Here is a 24,792-nt window from a genome sequence, read left to right as displayed (position 1 = left end):
AGCCTACACACTCTAGTCTTGAAGATAACATTGCTGATCGTACATTATCATCCTGTACATTATCATCATACAGTACATTATCATCCTGTCTATATGTCGGCGGCCGATCGTAAAATCCGCCAGATCACGAAATTCCTAGGCATATCATAAAATGGCGCCATTGGATGTCATTTTATGCCTAAAAGTTGGTCAGGCATATCACGATGAGCCTGAGAAACAATACGGTGCAGATCGATTAGAGCAACGCATTCGTCGATATTCCTAGCTCTATACCGGGCACATCGTAAAATACTTTTCTCTGTAATCAAAACTAATTTAGATACGACGAGCGAAGCGAAGAATGGTTAGTATGAATTGTGACCACAATACACGAGCCGAGCGAGCGAAGCGAGCGTGCCACGGCAGCGGCCGACGAAGTGCCAGAACCGAATTAAGTCATTTAACCTTAGCTATGGTTTGATCAAAATGTACTTCAAATTTTTTTTACGTCCTGGCTTCATACTAATTTTGCTTGAAATTTCAAAATTCGATATGGCGGCGTTTACATGGAATTTCATGATCTGCCTAAGCTGGCCAAATAATGTAATGGTGGTGTTTCATGATATGTCTAGGCATTTCATGATCTGCCTAAAAGTCTCTAAGCAAAAACGTTAAACGGTGAGTTTTGAACGATATGGCGGATTTGAGGATCGGCCACCGACTTGTATATTTCCACCAATTTTAAACAAATCCGATCGCTAGAATTGATTGAAATTCGACTTGCAAGATTTGAAGTCAACTTACATACCTATTTACTTACGTTACGTTGTTAACATTATAAGTTAAATAAAAGATATAGACGAAAGAGTCTTAAAACGTCTAGACATGTCAAAGATGACAGACTTGTATGAATTACCATGTTCAACCTTTTTTTAAGTTGTTGTGGTACTCTGAACTCTGTATTTAGGCGATAACGCGGTGCAAGCTCTCACGCACAATATTTGTTGTTTAAATCACGTTTTCTGTTAGTACATTTCATCATTATCAATGGCGTTATTTATTGCGTCTATTTCTAATGTTTTATCTCATGTGAAAGGTTATTTGTTCTTATCTAACAACCGTCTCTACTTACTCCTAACGATCTTTATTAGATATTCCTTGAATTAGGGCAATGAAGTACGACTGCACTAACAATAACATTATTACTGTCTTGATTAGAACTCGTGGACTAAGAAGCAGTCCATTACTATGTTTTCTTACTAAATATATTTGTCTTCAGATGCTGTTAACATGGAGAAGACAAACAATATTCGACATCGTACAAGAGGCGCTAAACCAAACGGAGTCCTTGAGCCTCGAAACCAGACGAAACAGGATCCCGAATTCACAAATCGAGAATCACCTCTGACAGTACTTATACAAGGTTCTCTCCATTTAAGAGCAATATATCACATATTCGTCGTGATACTTTTGATCCTATTATGCGACACGGTCATTTACGACCTCGTGGAACGTGGCAAGTAAGTTATCGTCGAGCCCCTCTTATTCTGTAGCGTAGAAATACAAACACGTGACTTGCCTGGCGAACTACCCCCACATTTTGGCCACTTAGCACTCGAGTGAACTTGTTTTACGACCAATAGTTAAATATTTGTGCAACAAGAGAGCAAAGTTGTTTTTTGTTGCGAGTGTTGATTTTGAATCCCGAGTAAGCGAAGGATTTATAATTGAATCACGATTCGAGCGTAGCGAGTGATTATATGCTAGAATCCTACCTGAGAGCAGCGAGGGATTCAAACACACGAGATGCAAAAAAACTTTGGTCTCGTGTGACACATACAACTTTCACCTCATTATTGAGAACATAATAAAAAGATTAGAAAAAAAGATAGAAAAAATATTTTAATTTTTTGTCTATGTTTTGTTTATAGGTATATGTGGTTTTATTTAAAAAGTCACCAGAAAGTTAAGAATGCCACACAATGAGTCTCCGGCAAATAGAGAGGTTTTGAATTCGGAACGAAAAAGTGTCCAGTAGTACAGTCACCAGCATTAATATCTGCCACAGCGGAGCCTGCAGAAATATCTGACACGTCCTTCCGGCCCCAGAAATAGAGTCGAATCAGATATTTATGCACGCTTTTTATGTCAGATATCGGTGCTGGTGACTGTACGATACATATCTCATACTAATAACATGCATATTAATTTCAACTTAGTACTACTTTTAAAATATGTCATATTTTTAATACTGCATAAAGCCTCATCTTTGGGTCATTAAAAAAGTTGAAAATTAAACAATAAACGTATAATTTATTACAAATGTTATTAAACCTTCAAACATAACGAGTACACTCGGCACTGTGCTCAACATAAAAAAAAAATGCGATTTTGCTCACTCATTTTTCATAGAAAAACCTGCCTGTTTGAAGTGCTGAGGCACAGGCTGAGGTGAAAAATGTATTAAACGGTTGTTTATTGATAGAGCTTTTATTTAACTTGTTCATTCTTAGGTTTCGTTAGACTATTTTTAAAAAGCTTTATATGGAAATCAAAACATATCCATTACAACGGAAGGTATGGAATGAAGGGTAATATTAAGGGTTCTACTTAAAAGGTAAAACTATGCCCTTATGTGATCACTCTGTTGTCAATCTGTCTGACCGTCAAGACCCTTTTTTCGGGAGCAGTTAGAGCGTAAATATCAATAAAAACCATCGAGTTATTTCGTGCCCTCGCATCCTTTTCGTGCCCTTCGAGCGAAAGCTGAAACAGTAACTGAGTAGCGTATTTTGTCACAGATTTTTAAAGAAAAACATGTTGGATGGGCATATAATCCTCTGTTTGTCATATCTATGTGTCATGAAAACGCAAAACTTTTCGTCCCCGAAATTGCCTATACTTCTTTTTTTTAGCATTAGCAAGAAGGCAAGCGATCTTGACGAGTCTTTTTATTAAAAATCACTTTTGAAAAATAAGTCACAGCAAATAAGTAACAATTAACACGGAGATGTGATCATTTACATGCTTTTGGTATCATAGTTACTGTTTTTTTATAAACTGTTTTCAATAAAAAGACTCGTTAAGACTGTTAACCCTATTTTTAATGCTAAAAAAACAAAGTATAATAATATGTACCTAAGTAACAAAATAATAAATAAAATTAAAATGTTTAATTTCTTTAATCTTTACAATATTGATTATTATTATTAGCACAACTTATTATTTTTTTTAGATTATGTTACTAATAAAATTTAGTATCATGTCCCTTGCTACGGCTGGGGTCTAATTTCAGCAATAACAGTTAGGATTAATGAAACACGCCTTTACAGTAAATAAATAAAAATTCAAGTTTGTTTTATAATGATGATGATTAAAATTTATTAATATGTTGTGGGTAGTTTTGTTTGGGAAAAAATATAGGTGGGTACTTAGGGAGTAACAGTGACAAATTAGAACGTTTTTTGTGGTTTATTAGTCTAACATCTAGTAGTATGGTGTAAGGCTGCGTTGCTCTGAAGACGAGCTCTGGTGAGTTCGAAACGCGTCAGTGTATTGTGGTGGTGGTGGTAGATGGGTTTGTGTGATTTGTGTGTGCTCTTACAGAGTGGAGGTGGTGGAACTGCATATGAACACACATAATCTTGCATAAACTTGGCTATCATAAGGTAGCGGATGAGCAAAGGAATAATTTTAGTTCATTTGTGAATATCCCACTAATATTATAAATTCGAAAGTTTGTAAGTTTATTTGTTTATTTGTGTGTTGCTTTGTTTGTTTGTTACTTCATCACATCCAAACCACTGAACCGATTTAGATGAAATTCGGTGTAGATATAGTTTGAATCCCGGAGAAGGGCATAGGATAGTTTTTGTCCCGGAGAATTGCATATTTCCCGCGGGATAGCGACAAACGAATTTGCGTCGACGGAGTCTCGGTTAACGGCTAGTTAACAATAAATTCTATTATTTTTGTTCAAGGATAAACATAGCTATAAGCACGGTAGCGTATGGATTTGGAGACATCGGCCGCGGCGCCAAGCTTTGGCTATTTGAACTGTCCATCGCCCTCGTCTTCTACCCGGGGCTGGTGCTTTATTCTGCAGGAGCAAAAATCCTCAAGAATAACAAAGGTAATTAATTTACATTTAATTCAAATCACATTATTTAAATTCATCGAAAATCCCGATTAACTGGTTGAAAATTCACCTGCTAATTGGTGTTCAAATTTACGTCAAACAATGTAGATTTATGTAAATTCAATAACTTTTTGAATCAATCGAGAGCAACATAGCTAAAACTTTGATGAAAACAAAGGTAAGTTATCAATTTCGCCTCATAGTCCGGGTTTCGATATAAAATACAAAAACAATCACAAAAGTTTGGACGAGTCGGTACGTAATTATTAACTTGGTCGACGATGACAAACGTTCGACGAAATTCTACTTCTACCATATTTGCCAAGAAAAACTTTTTATGCTTTTATTGGCTTACTCACATGGCTGGTAATAAAGTTGACGTAAGCCTAGGCTTCTCATGTTATATCGGATTCGAAATTTTTTTTACGCGTGCCAATGTAAACTAAAAGTGAAGTAGTAAGAACTAGAAGTGAAGAGAGTGGCTCTATAACACAGTGTGACACAAGAAAATAAGTGACTGGACTGCACGGATATAATCCATACTAATATTATAAATGCGAAAGTGTGTGTGTGTTTGTATGTTTGTTTGTATGTTTGTCCGTCTTTCACGTCAAAACGGAGCGACAGATCGACATGATTTATTGGCATAGAGATAGCTTATGGGCCAGAGAGTGTCATAGGCTACTTTTTATCCCAGAAAAATGCAGTTTCCGAGAGTACAGCGCGCGATAACCGAATTCCACGCGGGCGAAGCCGCGGACAAAAGCTAGTAAGGTTATAAATTAAACCGTCTGGCCACGACGCTGCGGATATACTTAGCCGTACAAAACAGCAGTTTGAAATAGCGCCTGCCAAGCCAAGAGGCCGCTGCGACCACTTCACGCTAAGGGTCTTTTGTTGCAACTGACCTCTCGTCTCCTGCTCCAATTACTTACTTGAATGGTCATATATGCGTCATGGGGTTGCTGTTAAGCCGACTATGAAGTTTGTTTTAATAATACAGTTTTTTTTTTAGACAATAATCGTATAACAACTCTATTTTAAAATCATTGCACATAATATGATATTATCTATTTAAGCTCTCGTGAGTAATATTTGAATAAAATTTCAATAATTAATAAATTTCCGGCCGAGGCTTGTATAGTGTTTTTCTCAAACATGACATAAAAAAACAAAAACAAAAAATGAAGCTGGCGGGACGCTAGTCTCTGGTCGCTCTGTTGCGTGCGCGCGTGTCTCGCTGGCTGCTGGCGGCGGGTGGCTGCGGGCGGTGGTGCTGGGTATGGGCGTGAGCCGTGTCGCAGAGCGCGCGCTGAATGAAACAAAAGATAGTCGCATTGCCGGCCAGCGGCCTTCAAAGTTGTATGAAATCTCTTTGTAGGCCGCTAGAGTGACCGCGCGCACGCAGCTGAGCCACAGCGCCTGCAGCGCGATACTTCTCGGCCTATTATTTGTAACACAACGTCAATATTTCATGACATGTTTGAGAAAATACAATTTGTTTACTTGCCGTTATAAACTTGAAATGTTTCTAAACAGACGCATGTCATACAAGAGATTTAGCTAATAGGTAGGTACGGTACGGATATGGCTACTTATATCCGTATCTTTTGTCTTTCTATCGTATTGAAGAGATTATTTTCTTGTGATATTTTTGGAAATAATAGTACATAATCATCATAGACTAGCAACGATCAAAGAATAAAAACCAAACGAAGGTTGTTCTGTTTCATGTGTTTACAACAAAAGACGGCTTTTGTCTTTTGATCATGGAAGAGAAATTCTTATTTTCCTCAAAGTATGGTAGCAATGCGAAATACATCATCGTCGTTCGTTTTAGCCTATATACGTCCCACTGCTGGGCAAATACGATAGATTCAGAAAGAGCGTTGGAAATAAACTTAATAATTATTAGTTATTGTAAATATTATGTTAATTGACAAAACGTAACTCATGCTATGATTACGCTTCGCGTAAACCGTATGTACATTGATTGAGCGCCGGCAGCCGGCTTAGCTCATTGTCCAGTCAAGCCTATCCCGTAGAGCCTTCCAATTTACCGCTTCACAGACACACCGCCTTGTATTAATCTCGCCGAGACGACCTTTTGTGTTTACAGAATAAAACAAGAACTAAATTCCATTTTTTAAGGTTCCGTAGTTAAAATGGCTGAAACCCTTATAGTTTTACCATTTTGTGGCCGTTTGTCCGACAGTTAACTAAAAGGCTCTGGAGCTTTAGTATGCTGTAATTTGGCATTTGTGTACATAATAAATACGCATGCTGATGTAATGGCAGAGCAAAATATTAAAAAAAAATTTTTTTTAGGTGCGTAAAATAAGTAAGGAGTAAAATAGGAATATTTTTTCTGGTTTATCCAATGGTGTGTCGTTCGTTGGCCAGATTTTCAAAAAATAAATTGGGGTTTTTTAAAGTTTTTTTTTCGATTCAGCGATCCATTTACGAAAAATTGAGTTTTAAAATGCAAGTCACAGTTCTTAGGCTTTACAGGTTATCGAGTACCTAATGGTTGACTAAGACTTACTCGTAAAATATATTCGTCGATATTACTTATCGTACGGAACTAACGGCGCTTGGTCAAACTCGCACTTAGCCAGTTTTAATGCTAGCAGTATTTAAAAAAAGTTAAACATATTAAAATGAAAAAAATGTCCGTGATAATGGAAAGAATCTCCGATCTATCGTAAAAACTTTTGAATAGCAGCATCTCCAAGTTGCAAAAAGTTTTAATTGCTTAGCTTTGGGTCCTGTATCAAAAACTTTAAACTTAATGAAAATTGGGATTTTTAAATGATGTCTTTTAATAGATTTATCTTTTTCTTGAGGCTCCTATCACTAATTGATTCTTTAAAATATGTTCTTACCAGCTTCCCTAATTTCTAGGTTTAAGTCTGATATGGAAGGGTTTGGCGATCACTGGATTGGCAACTCTTCAGACTGCTCTAGTGGCAGTGCCTGTGTGGGACCTGGGGCGGAAACATCTTGCCTTAGCTTCAGGAGCCACCGTCACCTGCGAAATGGTAAATTAGACTGTCTTCTCTTTATTTTAAAGTATTGTAAAACACTCATCCTTATTCAACTATATTATTATTAACTATGTAGTTTATTTATCGAAGGGTTGAAAAACAGTTTTCTGAAACAATTTTTGTAACCGTGATTGAAAAACAATAGAGATGGATTGCCTCCAGAAAAATGATTTTTCTCAAACATGACATGAAATATTGACGTTGTGTTACAAATAATAGGCTGGGAAGTATCGCGCTGCAGGCGCTGCGGCTCAGCTGCGTGCGCGCGGTCACTAGCGGCCTGAAAAGAGATTTCATACAACCTTGCAGGCCGCTGGCCGGCAATGCGACCGTCTTTTGTTTCATTCAACGCGCGCTCTGCGGCACGCACGCGGCCCACGCCCAGCACCACCGCACCGCCCGCAGCCGCCCGCCGCCAGCAGCCATACAACAGGGCAACCAGACTAGCGTCCCGCGAGCTTGATTTCTTGTTTTTTTATTTTACTTCATGTCATGTTTGAGAAAAGCATTATACAAGCCTCGGCCGGAACGTGGGGTTCCCGGCCTCGCATCCCTATCCGGCCTCGCTACGCTCGGCCGCCTATATCTGCTTGGCCGGCAACCTGGCGGGCTCTACAGTAATGTACTATAGTTTAGCCCTCCCATTTATTGGTCTAAAAAATAAGATACAATAAGATTAAGTGTACAATAACACTATTTCTTCCGAAATAAGCATCGGTCTGAGTCAATGCCCCGCAATTTCATTGGTCATCAGATAAAACCATGTTTTCTGTCCGGACTGATTGATGCTGGGGAGCGACTTATCTGTAATGTAGTGTGATTTATGCGCGTTACAAGAAGGAAGTTTGGGCACAGGCTGTCGTCTAACAAAGGAACTATTTGTGAGCAACAAACTTCCCGTATCCCTGGCTCGCAGCTCGCAGGTTTTCACGTCACGTTAATTTGCAACAATAAGTTATTGGGAACTTCTATTGTTACCTGCAAAAGTGTTTCAAACAAAATTCATTACAGTTGTCTTGTGAATGTACCTATTGTGCCTCATATAAGAACAAATATAGTATTTAATAAACATCTCTACTCTGTTGTAATAATAACTAATTGTGCGTTGATTTTTGCAAATTTTAGTGAGATTATCTAGTTTACGTGAAATTGACAAACAGTTGAATACTGAGCATGATCCCTCAAACCAGAATCGCATGGCAACCAATCGAAATTATAATTACTGCGCAGGTACATGCTCGCTAACATTCTCGTGGTAATGGGTACTGCAGGCAATATGTTTTATTTAGTGTTGTGGGTTGGTGATGATAGTTAGGTTTCTGTGATTGTGTGTGTTCTTACAGTGTGGAGAAACTAGACCTCCGCAAAGTGATGGCTGATTTAAAAAAAAATTAAGTAGTTCGTTAATAAATAAGGTTTTTGTTAAGAAATTCATTTTTATTAGAAGCTAACCCACAGATGTACTGCAAATGTCAAGTCAATCTGATCACTAGTAAGTTATCCACTTGACAGTCCGGAGTGCGCGACCAACAAATTAATTTGCGATTTGAAACAAACAAACAAAGAATAATTGCATGTACATATAGTGTATGTACAGTCACCAACATTAATATCTGCCACAGCGGAGCGTGCAAAAATATCTAACACGTCCTTCCGACCCTAGAAATAGAGTCGTATCAGATATTTATGCACGCTTGTTGTGTCAGATATTGGTGCTGGTGACTGTACAAGGTGACGCTGAATAAAAGCTTCTAAAAATAGTATTTTATTAATTATTTAGTTGAAAAGTGTCCCTTTGAACTTTTTGACAGATGTTTGAACCAACCTTGTCACGGGCACGAGGGAAATCTATTTTTACTGGTCCATAAAGCCGTTAATACCATCTGTAATTTTAAACGAGGCTCGGAAGCTCCGAACTGTCCCTTGTTCTGGCACCGGCCGTAAATAGCAACATTTTCATTCGGGACATGAAGTGTTTACTTTGCAAATGAGTTTGTTTGGCAATATTAAGGGCGAGCGATTAATTAGCTGTGAAATTGGATTAATAAAATGTAGATATTTCATCCAATTCCTATTAAAACATAATGTGCTCATAATTGTTTTTCCAACCAATGCGATCAGATCGAAAAAGAGTTGAAAAATACCTTCACTTTATTTTATTTGATTAAAGCCGCGGGCGCACGGTGGATGCAGGCCGCTTACAACGTAACGCAACGTAGGTCTATGGGAGAGGCCTACGTCCAGCAGTCGATGTCCATGGCTGATATGATGATGATTATCATCATATCAGCGACCAAATGGCCTAGTGGTTAGAGAACCTGACTACGAAGCTTGAGGTCCCGGGTTCGATTCCCGTGTCGGGGTAGATATTTATATGAAAAATACGAATGTTTGTTCTCGGGTCTTGGGTGTTTAATATGTACTTAAGTATGTATCTATCTATATAATTGTATTTATCCGTTGCTTAGTACCCATAACACAAGCTTTTCTAAGCTTATACTTTGGGACTAGGTCAATTGGTGTGAATTGTCCCGTGATATTATTATTTTATTTATTTATTTATTATGATGTTACCTTACGAAGAAAAAGTAATACGGAGACATATCTTTACAGTCGACTTTACATACTACTGACTTACTGTTACACTCCACTATTAAAGCCGGTGTGTGTTTAGGTGTGCCTTGAATCATTTTGATTTAACGAACACGCTTTTTGCAACACACAGTTAAACAAAAGATTTAGAATTATGTATATGATATTGTATTGTACCGGATAACTCACGTCTTAAATCCATTTTAGCTCGACATGTTTCGGGCTAATTCGTAGCCCTTCTTCCTAAGAGCAACGCGACTCGGCGGCTGTTGCAACACGCGCACTCATGTCTTCTCATTGAATACGAGTGAGTCTTACGGTAGTTTCATGTTCAAAAAAAAAGGATTATTGTTCTGAACCGTAACTCAAAGATGGAATAGTGCGGCAAAACAGAGATGAAAGTGAAACGAAACATAAATCACCTGGTCCCTCGTCAAGTGCGGCGGTAAATAACGCCATCGCCGGGTGGCGGTGACGCCGCCCTGCCAGCCGACGGCTTCATACCTCCATGATTCCAGCCTTCGACTCTTCTCTAATCAATACAAACCTCTAACTATCAAATTAATTGTTCGGTGATATATGTATGAGTTCTGGTCGATTTAAAGTGCAGACAGAAAAAAGACCGAGAGAATACACCGGCGGAGCAATTTAGCGGTGCCAACGTAAGATTTCTAATCTGCACTGGAGCCGCGTGACAACTACGACCTAAGCCACTACTCGTATAAGTGTTTTTAGGGTTCCGTACCTCAAAAGGAATAGACGGTACCCTTATAGGATCGTTTTGTAGTCTATCTGTCCGTCTGTCAAGACAAGCTTTGCTTAGTTTGGGACGAGGTCAATGGTGTCAATTATCGTAGATTTTTTTTTCTCAGGAACGCGTGGTGATACTTGTCAAGCTGAAATTAATTATCAAATATTCAGGTCTGCCGATCCTTGAAGCAGTGATAAAAATCACTTCTAAGTTTTCCGACTTCCTCACTATATTGTTTTTTTAGGGTTCCGTACCTCGAAAGGAAAAAACGGAACCCTTATAGGATCACTTTGTTGTCCGTCCGTCTGTCAAGACCCTTTTTCTCAGGAACGCGTGGAGGTATCAAGCTGAAATTTATATCAAATACTCAGGTCTACTGTCCCGTAGAAGTGTGAAAAAATCAAACTTCTAAGCCAACGCAATCAAAAGATAGGTACAGCCGTTTAATAGGGGTGATCCAAAAGTAATGATAACTAATATGTAAAACATCTCAAGTGGCCGAAAACTACATTTATTTCTCAACGTAATCTCCAAGCAAGTCTACACACTTAATCCATCTCTTCTCCAGACCGCGAATTCCATTTAAAAAGAAATCTTTTTCGCGTTTCTCCAAATATGCCTCTACAGCGGCTATGACCTCGTTGTCGTTCAAAAATTGTTTGCCTCTCCTTCAGTCGTGGAAACAGATGAAAGTCGCTGGGGGCTAGGTCTGGTGAATACGGGGGGTGTTCTAGCAATTCGAAGCCCGCGTCCTGGATTGCAGCCATTGCAACTCTGGCCTTATGAGGAGGTGCGTTGTCTTGGTGGAACAGTATAACCGCACGTAGTTTGCCCCGTCGCTTCTCTTTGATGGCTTCCTGCACTCTTTTTATTTGTTCGGCGTAGTATGAGTCTGTGATCGTGGCTCCTTTTTCCAAGTAATCGATCATTATGACTCCTTCGGCATCCCAGAACACGGACGCCATAACTTTACCCGCTGAACTGGCGACCTTGAATTTCTTTGATGTCGGGGAAGACGGTCGCTTGCACGTCATAGACTGCTGCTTGGTCTCCGGGTAGAAATGGTGAATCCAAGACTAGTCCACAGTGACAAATCGACGCCAAAAAGTTTCAGGGTTAGCTTGAAATTTTTCAGGATTGCCTAATGACATCTCGTAACAAATCTTCTTTTGGTCGTCAGTTAACATTCTAGGCACCCAACGAGCGGATACTTTGTTCATGTGCAATTCCTCGGTTAAAATTCTTTGAATGGAATAAGAGATCCCTGTGACTTCATATAAATATCTGATTGTCGTTCTTTTATCAGTTACATACATACATACATACATATAATCACACCTCTTTCCCGTAGGGGTAGGCAGAGACCACTTCTTTCCACTTGCTACGATCCTTACATACTTGTTTCGCCTCGTCCATTTTCATTATTCCCTTCATACATGCTCTTCGGTTTAGGGTCTTGACCTGGCCTTTCTTCAAGACGTCCCGGATTTGGTCTCGAAACGTCCGCCTAGGTCTACCCCTTCCAACACTTTCATTCACACTCGCCTCATACACTTTTTTCGTCAATCGTTCTTCAGTCATTCTCTCGACATGGCCAAACCATCTCAGCATACCTTTCTCAATTTTTGTCACTACATCTTCTTTCAGACCACAACGTTTCCTTATCTCACTATTACACCCCCCCCCCTCCCCTTTTATACACCTTCCGACTGTTCATAAAGGAATGCAAAGCTCCATTCACCATGTTTCCTGCATTCACTCTTCTTTCAATATCACTCTCACACTTTCCATCAGTTAAAACTAAATTTTCAATTTTCTTGACGTTATCCCCAGTACAGGCGATGGACGGACGGCCCTCGCGGTGTTCGTCTTTAGTTGATGTCCTACTCAAGTTAAACTTCTTGCACCAGCGTGCAACTGTAGAATACGGAGGAGCAGAATCCCCCAATGTTCCCGCCAATTCAATGTGTATATCTTTAGTACACATTTTTTTCAAACAGAAGTACTTTAACGGCTCTCATTTCAAATTTTCCATTTTCACGTACCTATTTAATCCGACAAGTCAGGAATAAATGCATTTAACTCACTGACAGATATATATTTTTTTAATTATTATTTTTTTTATTTACTAGCCAGTATATAACCGCTTTAAAAAATAAAACCTCTTTTTACTTTATTCAGCCACTAAAAGTAATCAATTACTTATCATTACTTTTGGATCACCCCTCGTATGCCGCAAATTTCCACAAATTTTCGAAACTCGCAAGGGAATCAAAACCTACAGGGTACTTCCCGAGAACTCAGAATCTTGAAATTTGGTACGAAGCAACGTCTTACAGCACAGATAAAGGAAAAATTGCGAAAACCGTAAATTTTTAGTCACATCATATAATAAAAATATTTTTAATAATTTTATAGTTAGGTACTACCTACAGGTTTGTACGGAACTAGTCCGACTCGCACTACTACCTACAGGTTTGTACGGAACCCTTGGTGCGCGAGTCCGACTCGCACTTGCCCGGTTTTTTTTTCACTACAAACCTGGTGGTGCGACCCTGGGTTTAAACTGACGATCCTCTGCTTGAAAAGCCAGGTCAAACCAACAGGCTACCACGGCTTCGTTTTAATGAAATTATAATTACTAGTAAGGTAACCGTACGAGTGCTCGCCACTGTCCCAATAGTTGCCATATTTTATTTTATGTCATTAGCAATAGAAGTGACAGCAGGGTGTCATCTACAGGCTACAGGGAATTAGAGGGTCGAGCACTCGGATATTTAACTAATCATCATCATCATCCCAGCCTACATAATAAAAAAATATATATATCATAGGACACTTGACACCGATTGACCTAGTCCCAAACTAAGCAAAGCTTGTACTATGGATACTAGGCAACGGATAAACATACTTATATAAATAAATACGTATTAAACATCCAAGACCCGAGAACAAACATTCGTGTTATTCACACAAATATCTGCCCCGGCCGGGATTCGAACCCAGGACCTCAAACTTTGTAGTCAGGTTCTCTAACCACTTAGCCATCCGGTCGTATACGTCCCACTGCTGGGCACAAGCCTCCTCTCAGAACAAGAGGGCTGGGCCATAGTTCCCACGCAGACCCAGTGCGGATTGGGAGCTTCACACGCACCATTGAATTGATTCACAGGTCGGATTAATTTAACTAATATGATGGCAGATTTTACAGTTAACCATTTTTAGGGTTCCGGAGCCAAAATGGCAAAAACGGAACCCTTATAATTTCACCATGTCTGTCTGTCCGTCCGTCCGCGGCTTTGCTCAGAGACTATCAATGCTAGAAAGCTGTAATAGAACGAAACTGACACAATTCAAAATTTTCTCATTTTAAAACTCAATCATGTTTTTGTTTTAGACAAAATTTATTTTAGTAATGTGAATATTTCGAATTGTGTCGGTTTCATTCTAAAGGTGCGAATATATATGTAAACTATGCCGACAAAATGGTACAATAAAAAATTTTTTTAGGGTACCTCCCATAGACGTAAAGTGGGGGTGTTTTTTTTCTCATCGAACCCTATAGTGTGGGGTATCGTTGAATAGATCTTTTAAAACCATTAGGGGTTTGCTAAGACGATTTTCGATTAATTGATTTTTTTGCGAAATATTCAACTTTAAAGTGCAACTTTAAATCAAAAATCGAGCGTACCCCCCCTTCTAAAATCTAAACCGGTAAAATTGTGAAAAAATCAGGATGGTAGTAAGTATATCAAACTTTCAAGAAATTCTATAACGGCTATGTTTGCTTGAGAATTATTAGTAGCTTTACTCTTAAATAGCAGCCTAAGGTATAAAACATACCTAAACTTGGAAGATTCCGTATAAAATACGAAATCCTTAGAAAAATATTACTTAATTTTTTCGTAATCGCTACGGAACCCTATTTTGGGCGTATCCGACACGTTCTTGGCCGGTTTTTTTTTTCAGTCACTGAATACTTTTGAGAGATATATGTTTAGTTTAGATAGGTAGATAGATAGTACCTATATCTGAAAGAGTGCCTTAAATCCAGGGACCTTACAAATTACTGCTGAAAATCATAAACTAGATAGAACCCGGAAATTTACATTAAGCCTTTCCGATTACGAAGGTCGTCCCTTTAAGAAATTTATACTACCCGTGGGGTATTGATAAATTATTAGTCCTTAGCAAGCGGTACAAGTAATATGTTCTAGTAGAGACGAATTGCCTCCTTCAGTAGAACAACCGGGACCTCATGGGAAAAAGAAAGCTGTTATTAGTCTGTCAAATAAATAAAGTCAGCTGCCAATAGCATTACGTTACCCTATCACTCCCTTAGCGCTCAGCTAGAATGAATATAATATTTTTTCTTGTATTTATACTTTTTTTTTCAGTTTCGATTTGTGATGAAGATCCATGCTGTGACCATCGCCTGCGCGTCCCGTTGGCGTGATCGAACGGCGCTGCCGACGTTTCAGCACTATTTTTACTTTTTATTTGCACCCACACTCATTTACCGAGATCAATATCCAAGGTAAGATATTATGATTTTCCTGTTTTTTTAGGGTTCCGTAGCCAAAATGCCAAAAACGGCCATTTCGTCGACTATCAGTGCTTGACAGCTGTAATAATTTTACACAGGTCTATGTAGCAAGTATGCCGACCAAATGGTAAAAAAAAATTTTTTTTAGGGTTACTCCCACAGACGTAAAGTGGAGGGTGATTTTTTTTCTCGTTTATTGTGAGGTATCCCCCATCCCCCCTCTAAAAGCTAAACTCTGGGCTTGGAATTTTTGAAAAAAATCAGTATGGTAGTTGTACAACAAACTTACAAGTAAAACTATAACGGCTAAGTTTGCTTGGGAATTATTAGTAGTTTAAGAGCAGCCTAAAGTATATCTAAACTTGGAAGACTATTACTTGATTTATTCGTAACAGCTACGGAACCCTACTTGGGCGTGTCCGAAACGCTCTTGGCCGTTTTTTCTGTCCATTGCAACTAGCTAGGTACCTACTTAAAGGTTATTAATATAGATTAGATATAGATTCGTTTAAGATAGCATACGAACTTCGAATTTAAATTATGGTTAGCTAAACATTTAAGCACGTACTTACTAAAACTAAGACGAAAATCGTTGTTCCGTAAAACTCACCAGTCAAAGTGCAGGTCGATCCATCAGTCTGCATAGGATCCATTTTCACTCCCCAGAGGGAACACCACTTCATGATTGTACTTTTAATAATACTTTTTTAATTACATTCTAACATCACGATAAGGTGCTTATGAACAAAATAAACAAAAAACACTTAAGTAGGTACCTAACTACATAAAAAAACAAATTGTCTTTATGATACACTGCGCACAAATTACGTTGTTTATTGTCATGTACTGTGTGTGTGTAATTTAGGTATCTACCTACCTAATTATTATTTGTTTGTGTTAGCTCACGAAATCAATGATTTTTGTTACGCCGTCAAGCGTAGCATTTTACGTTAAACTCTATTAAAAATAATGATATGCAAAAGTATCAGCAAAATACAGTGTATCTTTCTCAAGGTTTTTGGTTTAAATTTTAAACCATTATCACTCACCAATTTGCTCTGAATCTACAAAACCGATTAAATTGATATTTGTTGAACACATACATTTTTGTAATCCTTGGACTTGTTTCATTAATAAACTAGCTGTTGCCCGCGGCTTCGTTCCCTTTGTAATTTTTCCAAATTCTCTTTCATAAAAACCTTCTCCTGATAATATCAAACACAACAAAAAAAGAATTAGCGAAATCGGTCCAGCCGTTCCCGAGTTTTGCGCTTAGCAACACATTTTACGATTCATTTTTATTTATATAGATTAGTTATAATTTATTAAAAACAATGCCTGTATAATAATATATAAATTATATATTTAATAGATATACTTATATATAGATGTTTTTTTTAATAGAGTAACTTTTTTAGTGCTAATAAGAAAAATAATAAGAACTTAAAGCTATCCTTGTACCTATAATGCTCCGGAGACAGGTGGACTGTAACTTCGCCTGAAACGGTCTGTAAATGGGTTTTCAGAAAATGATGTTATGCGAAAGCTAGTGTCCTGAAGCAGCCTGAAAATATGTTTCAGTTTCTGAAAAGGGTGCTAACTTCGAGTAGGTACTTTTTGATTTAGTGTAATGTCTTAGGCCTTCTTCCAGAAAGACCTAAAAAGTTTTTCCAAAGCGGTTTTTCTCTTTTGCTTGTAACTGTGTTTGTTTATTTATTTTGTACAATAAATAGTTTACATACATATTACTTATACACTTTACCGGTCTTCGAAACAACATACCTGTTCGTTGAAGTAAAGAAATTCAATGTTATGTGTTGACAGAACAAAAACGATAAGATGGAGTGCCGTAATATTCAACTTTATAGAAGTGGCAGCCATTATATTTTACAACAGTTTCCTGTGGGAGCGCTTCATCCTACCCTACTGGTCAGACTACGGGAAGGAAACCCAGGTAAATGCCTACTGCAAATTGTTTGACGTTACTATAATTTAACTAGCTTGTGCTAATAAAAAAAAATAAAAAAAGTAATTCCACATTCCGCATTAATTTTAAGAAATCCCCACTCAGTAATTTCTATGATACTCAACTTTCTTTCTTTGCATACTTACTTACTTAGTACCTGGGCGACTGAGATTTGCTCGGGCTAAAACTCGATAATAAGCGTTCTCCCAGTGATAATACCAAGCTAGACCGATTTGTCATCCCCGAAAACCCCCACATAACAAATTTCACCGAAATATATATATATATTTCGGGGAACTCGGAAACGGCTCCAACGATTTCGATGAAATTTGGTATACAAGAATTGCTCGTTTAAAGGTATTAGATTAGATAGATAGATATATATATATCTGTCTGCCTGTCAATCGGTTATATTTAGTCATGTTACGTTTTTGTTAGTTTTATTAGATTGAGATACTACAAATGAATGACAACTTGCACTTTTTATAAGAAGACTCGATGTAGGTAATTAGACAAAGAAAAATATTAATAGTAATAGATTAAATTAAACATTTATAACTACTTACTTACCTATTTAGTACTGAACGAAAACCTACTTCAGATTTAATTCAGAAGTTGTTAAAATAATGTCGTTAGCTAGAATGTCGTTAGCAACTCTTCGAAAACTTCCAGGTTGTAATTATTACGAAAATCAATTGGATACGACAACATCCCTGAAAAGCTGCGACGAAGCTACCATTGTTACGATATGGCATTACGAAGTTACATCACATTCAGGGACATTATTTTTGCCGACCTTTCCTAAAATATTTCCTTGGACGTGCTTTATGCATTCCAACACGTGAATTTATTGAATAGCTTCTTTCTTCGATAGGAAAATATACCACCATTTTATGAAAAACTTACCTTGTGGCTGTGGAAATTGGTTTATTTTTCAGGTGGAAGCGGGTACGGTGGTCCGAGGCATGTTTGCGTGTGTGCTACCGGGGGTGATATCATTCTTGTGTGGATTCTATTGCTTGATGCATGCCTGGCTGAATGCCTTCGCTGAGATGCTAAAGTTCGGTGACAGGTTGTTTTACGAGGTGATTCAAACTGAAAAGTCATTCTTTGACTTCAAATTTTAGTATAGTACAGTCAACGTCATAAATAAGTGCTCACTTTTGTACCTTGTCACTTTAACGTCATGTTTGAAAAGCCACGAAATTGTCTAAAGACTGAAAGCGACAAGGTACAGAAATGATCACTTATTTATGACGTTGACTATACGAGTAGTTTATGAATACTTAGAGATTATTTTGTGAATACTATAGCTGATATCTATAAATAACTTTGTGTTTGGAGCATTAGAGCTCTCTGTAATAAATACTAACAACCTAACTCACTCTTAAAGTAAACTATGAGATTCAAATTATCTCTAATGGAATTGCCTATTAAGTAAAACCACATGAAAAAAATTAGGTATAACAAAAAATTGAACTGTCTACAAAAAATCATGAAAATAATTTTCTACCTGTCTGAAGTCGGTGCCTCAGCACGATCCAGCAGGAGTGATTGAAGCCCAATACTCGTACATATAGGTAGTATGTAGGTGAAGTAGACGACTATATGCTGGCTCGTGCTGAGGCACCGACTTCACACTGGTAAAAAATTATTAACATGGTTCTTTGTAGTCAGTTCAAATTTTTGTTATAATATTTTTACTTAATTAAAATTATCATTATAAAAATCAGAAAAGGACATTTTTTTTTTTTTTTTTAATTCGAGCTTAGATTATTGTCATCCAAACTACATTCTGTATCAAATTTCAAGTCGATGTCAACTCTCACGACGACCACCATAATTTCACTATCAGATTATTGTACTGTTGTCGGATTGACATAAAGTACTTATGTCAAATTTCAGCTCAATCTGATAGCAAGAAGTGGATGATTGCAAAATTTCCGGGCGTGGGTGCCCCTTATTTCACATAGCATTAATTGCCCTAATGTGATTTCGCATAACAGATTTGGTATGACATAATTGTCCATAACAGTGAACTTGCATAATTATAAAGAAGCATAACACTTATTTAGCATCATAATGAATCCGCATAACTGAAATATGCATAAGGCGGGAGCCTTAGCCTTCGATGTAAGGTTTTTTTTAATAGCCCTATAATAGATATTTTAACATAGTAGTTCACTTCTCAGACCTAATTAAAATTGAGTAAATAAAACAATAATCATTTTACTTTTAGCAATAATTTTTCTCTTAACGCATTCACTGCCACCTGACTTGACTTGACACGTGTGCATTCAAAATGTATGAATAATTATGACAGCGGCACAGGGTGAAAGTCACGGAGACGCATATATGCGTTGGTGGCAGTGAATGCTTTCATTAAAATAAACATTTTATGTTTATACTCTTTTACACTTATGCAAAGTAATGTTATGCTGATTAAATTTATGCCAACTTACCGTTATGCCAATCCACATTATGCGCATTTGCATTATTCGTATTCAGTTATGCGAATTAATAATTATGCGAAATAAAGTTACCCCAATTTAAATTAGTAATTTATGCGAATTAATATAGACCCATTTATTAAGTATGCATTAAGCACTCACAATACTATATATAAATGAACTGATTCGCGCTGCGTATGGTAGTGTTAAGCTCGGTAAAGTTCGCATTATCCTCAAACCGCCAGGAGTGGTGGACAACCTCCCAGTTCGCCAAGTACTACCGCGCGTGGAACCGCGTGGTGCACTCTTGGCTGCGAGACCACATCTACAGGCCGCTCATACCTCGGACCGGTCGGGTCTTCGCTGTCTTCATTGTATTTTTTGTAAGTTACTGAACAGTTCCACTTTATAAGAAAAGTAAGTCAAATATAATAATGTATTAAAATATAAAAACATTATAATTACCTATGGTTCTTCGGTCGGCCACCTCTGCACTGCACTGAAGTCTGGAGTCTGGGCTTGTATCGGGGGGACCAGTGACAATTGATATTATGTATTACCTGTTACCCGCAATTTTGTCAACGAAATATTCGTATCGATACTATAATCCCACGGAAATTCAAGTTATAAACGTCCTATATGTATATGCGTGTATAGGTACGTGCCAGATTTAATCGAAATCCGACCAGGAATTTTTGCGTGAAAGAGTAACAAACATTCCTAGTTATGTACACATATCCTCACAAACTTTAGCATTTGTAATACTAGTTAGTAAGATAAGTTAACCACGTAGTAAGTAACCACCTTCTTATTCTGGAGAGACAAAATTGTAAAGAAATTCCCTGAATAGTTTCATTACGTCAGCAATCAAAAGTATCGATTGTTGGTCAATTAAGAATACCTACATACACTGTACACAGTCGCCATCAAATATTTCGGAGCAGTCAAGGTGGTCAAAAATATCCGAACATGCACTCTATTCTCATGATATTAGAGTTCATGTCCGGATATTTTTGATCATCTTTAGACGACCGGATGGCCTAGTGGTTAGAGAACCTGACTACGAAGCTTAAGGTCCCGGGTTCGATTCCCGGTCGGGCAGATATTTGTATGAATAATGTTTTTGTTCTCGGGTCTTGGATGTTTAATATGTATTTAAGTATGTATCTATCTATATAATTATATTTATCCGTTGCTTAGTACCTATAACACAAGCTTTGCTAAGCTTACTTTGGGACTAGGTCAATTAGTGTCAAGAGTCCCATGATATTATTAGCTTAGCTGTTGACTGTACCACGCAGTGTGTGCTGCAGGTGCCGCTAAGATGAGGCGACTGCACCGCTTTTAATTACTGCGACCGTATCACGTTCTTATGTAGGCGCTCTGCGTCGCCTTAAGCTACTACTATGTATTTGGTTCCATGCCTAACACTCACTAGGCCAGTTTTCATCGTCTTCAAGCCGTCAAATTGTCCGGTAAACTTAGTTATAGTTAGGTAGGTAACACAATTATCAGAAAGTTCCGAGAACAATGTATCTCAATGGGAAGTTATGCGAAAGTTTATTATTGGATTTCGCTGTAGTACAAGCACAAAATGAAGATATTTATATAATAAACAAAAAAATATAGGTAGCTATATGAAAACAATTTAGATGATTGTGCAACGGTTGCTAGCTGCCGGGATAAAATTTCCATAGATCAAGAGTGGATATTGTATAGGTACCTAGGTAATACTTAGGTACTCGTATCTTTGTTTCCATTTCAAATGTTCTAAAAAATGTGAATGCCGATATTTACATTGACGCTGTGAAACATTTGGACTTTAATTATTTGCTTTTCTAAGAACATATCAATAAGCAATGAATTAGTTTGTGGCCATCAAACTCAGATGATATAGCTGTATCCTTACTAATATTATAAATGCGAAAGTTACTATTTATCTGTGTAACTATCTATCTGTTATCTCTTCACGCCTAACTACTCGACCAATTTAGATGAAATTTGGTATAGAGACAGTTTGAGATTCTAATAGAATGTCTTATTTCCGGAAAATTGCATTGTTCCCGTTGCAATAAACATTTTTTCGCAAATGGAGTCGCGTGCAACAGCTAGTAGGTACTATAAAAAAATTCCATTATCATGAATTTAAATAAATACATAGTAGGTACTTACATCGAATTCGGTTTCGACGCCATTCTCCAAAAAAAAAAACATTTTGTTGAAACACACGCCGAGGTAAGGAAGGTGGAACATTTATCCTAATCCTGTCATGTGAACGGCCACGAGGATAGGTACCTAAATCCTAAAGTTTCTGTTTTATTCTTAAACAACCGCTCTTAAACTTAGAAGCTTTCTTGATGGCTTGATGTATTATGTCAATCATTTTGGGTAAACAGATTAATGGTAGCGTCTTTTCCGTGGATACAGAAAAGGTTAATAGGATTTCAGCCACCATTTGAAGATTGCTGCAAGTAATGTAGGTAGATATTATGGCACTGCAAAGTATGTGACCATTTAGAGAAAACATTAACCCTATCTATACCCATCTTAATAGGTTGGTAGTTAAACGTTTAACCACGGCTCCAACTATTTTAGTTTCTTGGTTTATGTTAATACTTATTCCTGAAGATATAGGAGTAATCCCCGCCCATTACTAGTGAAAACTGACTGACAAAATTCGATGTCTAAACTTATTGTGTGTGACGGAACAGTGACAAAAATGCCCAGCGGCACTCGCACGATTTCACTGGGAAAGTTAATTCGCGGAATATACTAGGTACTCAGCATTTCAGTTTTATTAGGTAATTGGACAGATCCGCGATTCCAGCATATTATATATATTAGGTATAGTCAAAAAATAATGGTTCTCTATCATTTGCCTGAATTTCATATGGAAATAATGTATTGTTTTGCCATAATTTTCATTTCGTCATAAAGTAATTTTATTTCTAAAGCAGCCTTTCAAAAAATCCTGAAACAATACGATTCAATACTAATTTTAAAGCTCACGTTGTTATGACCGATGAAATTATGGGAACTATAATGATACGCAACTAATGTAGGTACCTTTATTTGCGATTGTTGAAGGTATCTGCGGCAGCGCACGAGGTAATTCTGGCGCTGTCATTCGGGTTCTTCTACCCGGTGCTGATGCTGCAGTTTGGAGTCCTGGGACTGCTGCTGGTGCCGGTTACCGCCGCTAGCGGCCGACGCTATCCCAGCTTCATGAACCTGCTCATGTGGCTGTCATTTTTCTTCGGAAATGGTAACTATTTCAAGAGCTGTAGCAACACTTAACTTGCTTTGATTCATAACCTGTCGCAGAAATTATACCTAGTTAATTGTTTCACTAGGACAACAAGTATATTTCTATATAGACCAAAAGATACGGACCCGCGAATTTGTTTACTGAAATGTCCTTTGCACGGGCACACTTTTGTTACATTTGCCGCTCAGCAAGGCTACTACGAAACTTGAAACTCGAATTTCGTGTCGTGCGGTCCCTCTGGCACTTATACTATTTAATACGAGAGCGAGAGGGACCGCACGACACGAACTTCGAGTTTCGAGTTTCGTAGTAGCCGTGCAGGCTGCTTTCCGGGAAACTGATAAATACTGTAGTAAGTATCAGTTAATTTCGAAGGTGTATAGTGTATTGCACAACTAGATTGAGTCTTGCTTAGGTTTCTACTTTAACTTGAAGATTCAAAGTAGGTACCTATTTGCGTAAGTACTTATTCTCAAAGTCTTACTTTTGCCGTATATTAACACCTCATAAAACTGTTTCTCTGAATCAATTCCAATAACGTAGAGCTGCGTATTGCGAAAACGTAAGAAGGGAATATGAATAGAACAAATAACGTGCGTACGTATAACGTCAACAAACAATAACTTCTCCGACTATAATGTTTTGTTATGTTACCATAACATTCGTACCTATCGCAATTGTTTATGACTACCAATCAACCGAAGTTAGCAAAGTAAATAAACGCAGTGCAGCGCGGTGGACCATTATACTGCGCTCGGTGCAGAGATACAGTGACTTTGTTGATATAATGGAACTGAAATATTGCTGACAATGCGTTTCAGTTCGTTAAACTACAAACATGAGGATTAACGCGAGAAAGATAAAGCGCTAAAGCGCGTCATTTGAACTTTGAAGGCAATATGAAATTGCTATTAGCTATAGCAGCGTATTTCGTCAAGTTGGTGAATAGCCTACGATGAGTGTGTATAGGTACTGATGTGCCAAAGGAAACTTTCCAAAATTGCGGAATATTTCATATACTTAGGAAAATTTCGGAAACTTCTTACAATTTTGTATGGGGATTGAAACTTTCCGTTTCTTAAATTTAAATTTCCTATTTTTCTTGTGAAAATTTCCGGAAATTTCCGTGAACTTTTCCAACTTTTTGGAAACTTTCCGCAACTTGCACAACAGTAGGTAGTGTGTAATGATTTGAATAGGAACAAATGAAATATGTATTTCGCATGCATACATGTTCAACTATATAAAAACCAACTGCTCGTTTTCATTAATCAACTACGAGAAGGTACGAAACAAAAGCTTCGTAAGACAAAATACAATGTAGTAGGTAGGTACCTATTTAAGTCTTATATATTACCTAATTTAATAATATAAAATGATATTATGCCTTCTGATCGTTAAATAAATTTCGATCATTCATTACACATCACAAAATTGCATTATTTCATACGAACTTTATGGTTAAACTTGAGGTAAATAAATACCTAAGTGTTATATGTAAGTAAGTGCCACAAGAGTTGAAGTGAATGAATACTTACACAGCTATGTGAGGGATTGATTACATAAAGGGGAATGAATGAAATTAATGACTGAATTACATGACATGTTCTTGTGTGCGTGACCTCAACTCTGGTGGCACTACCTATACCCACTTACTTTTAAACGTTATGTATGCATATGTACCTACTAAACGTTATGTACTTACAATGTTTTCAAAAGTTATTTTACCAACCTAATTTTTTTTGGCTTAAAGTTAGACAAAGTTTTTAAGCTCCTGCTTACAAGGCATCTGTAGGTACATTGTTGGAACTGTAGGCTTTTGTTTGTGTCAACAGGTATTCTCTGGAGCCTGTACCCGATGGAGTACTTCGCACGCAAAAACTGTCCGCCATCGGAGAGCGACAGCTTCTTCGTGCCGAAATCGTGGTCTTGCCCAGAAATTGTCTTAAAAGCCAATTGGACCTTCCACAATCCATTCCAGATAATTTAGGAGCAAATCTTGAAGCAGCAACAGCAACTACTAAAATAAAAACATATTTTTTACTGTTGTCTAGT

General features: G+C 37.6%; 1 protein-coding gene across 2 annotated transcripts in view; it reads left to right on the top strand.

Annotated features, from left to right (window-relative positions):
* Positions 1-24,785, top strand: part of LOC141428215 (sterol O-acyltransferase 2) — a 32,607-nt gene extending 7,822 nt beyond the window's left edge. For both annotated transcript variants that reach the window (XM_074088063.1, XM_074088062.1), the window contains exons 2-10: positions 1,259-1,499; positions 3,960-4,111; positions 7,022-7,158; positions 14,905-15,044; positions 16,878-17,007; positions 17,958-18,104; positions 19,715-19,852; positions 22,557-22,734; positions 24,573-24,785. In XM_074088063.1, the coding sequence (XP_073944164.1) occupies positions 1,270-1,499; positions 3,960-4,111; positions 7,022-7,158; positions 14,905-15,044; positions 16,878-17,007; positions 17,958-18,104; positions 19,715-19,852; positions 22,557-22,734; positions 24,573-24,727 (1,407 nt within the window). In that variant the 5' untranslated portion in view covers positions 1,259-1,269 and the 3' untranslated portion in view covers positions 24,728-24,785. The remainder of the gene's footprint in view (positions 1-1,258; positions 1,500-3,959; positions 4,112-7,021; positions 7,159-14,904; positions 15,045-16,877; positions 17,008-17,957; positions 18,105-19,714; positions 19,853-22,556; positions 22,735-24,572) is intronic.
* Positions 24,786-24,792: the final 7 nt, after the last annotated feature.

Source organism: Choristoneura fumiferana, chromosome 5 (genome assembly GCF_025370935.1).
Source record: "Choristoneura fumiferana chromosome 5, NRCan_CFum_1, whole genome shotgun sequence".
In the NCBI taxonomy this organism is placed as follows: domain Eukaryota; kingdom Metazoa; phylum Arthropoda; class Insecta; order Lepidoptera; family Tortricidae; genus Choristoneura; species Choristoneura fumiferana.
Note: the sequence above shows the minus strand (reverse complement) of the source record. Positions and strands in the feature narration are given on the sequence as shown.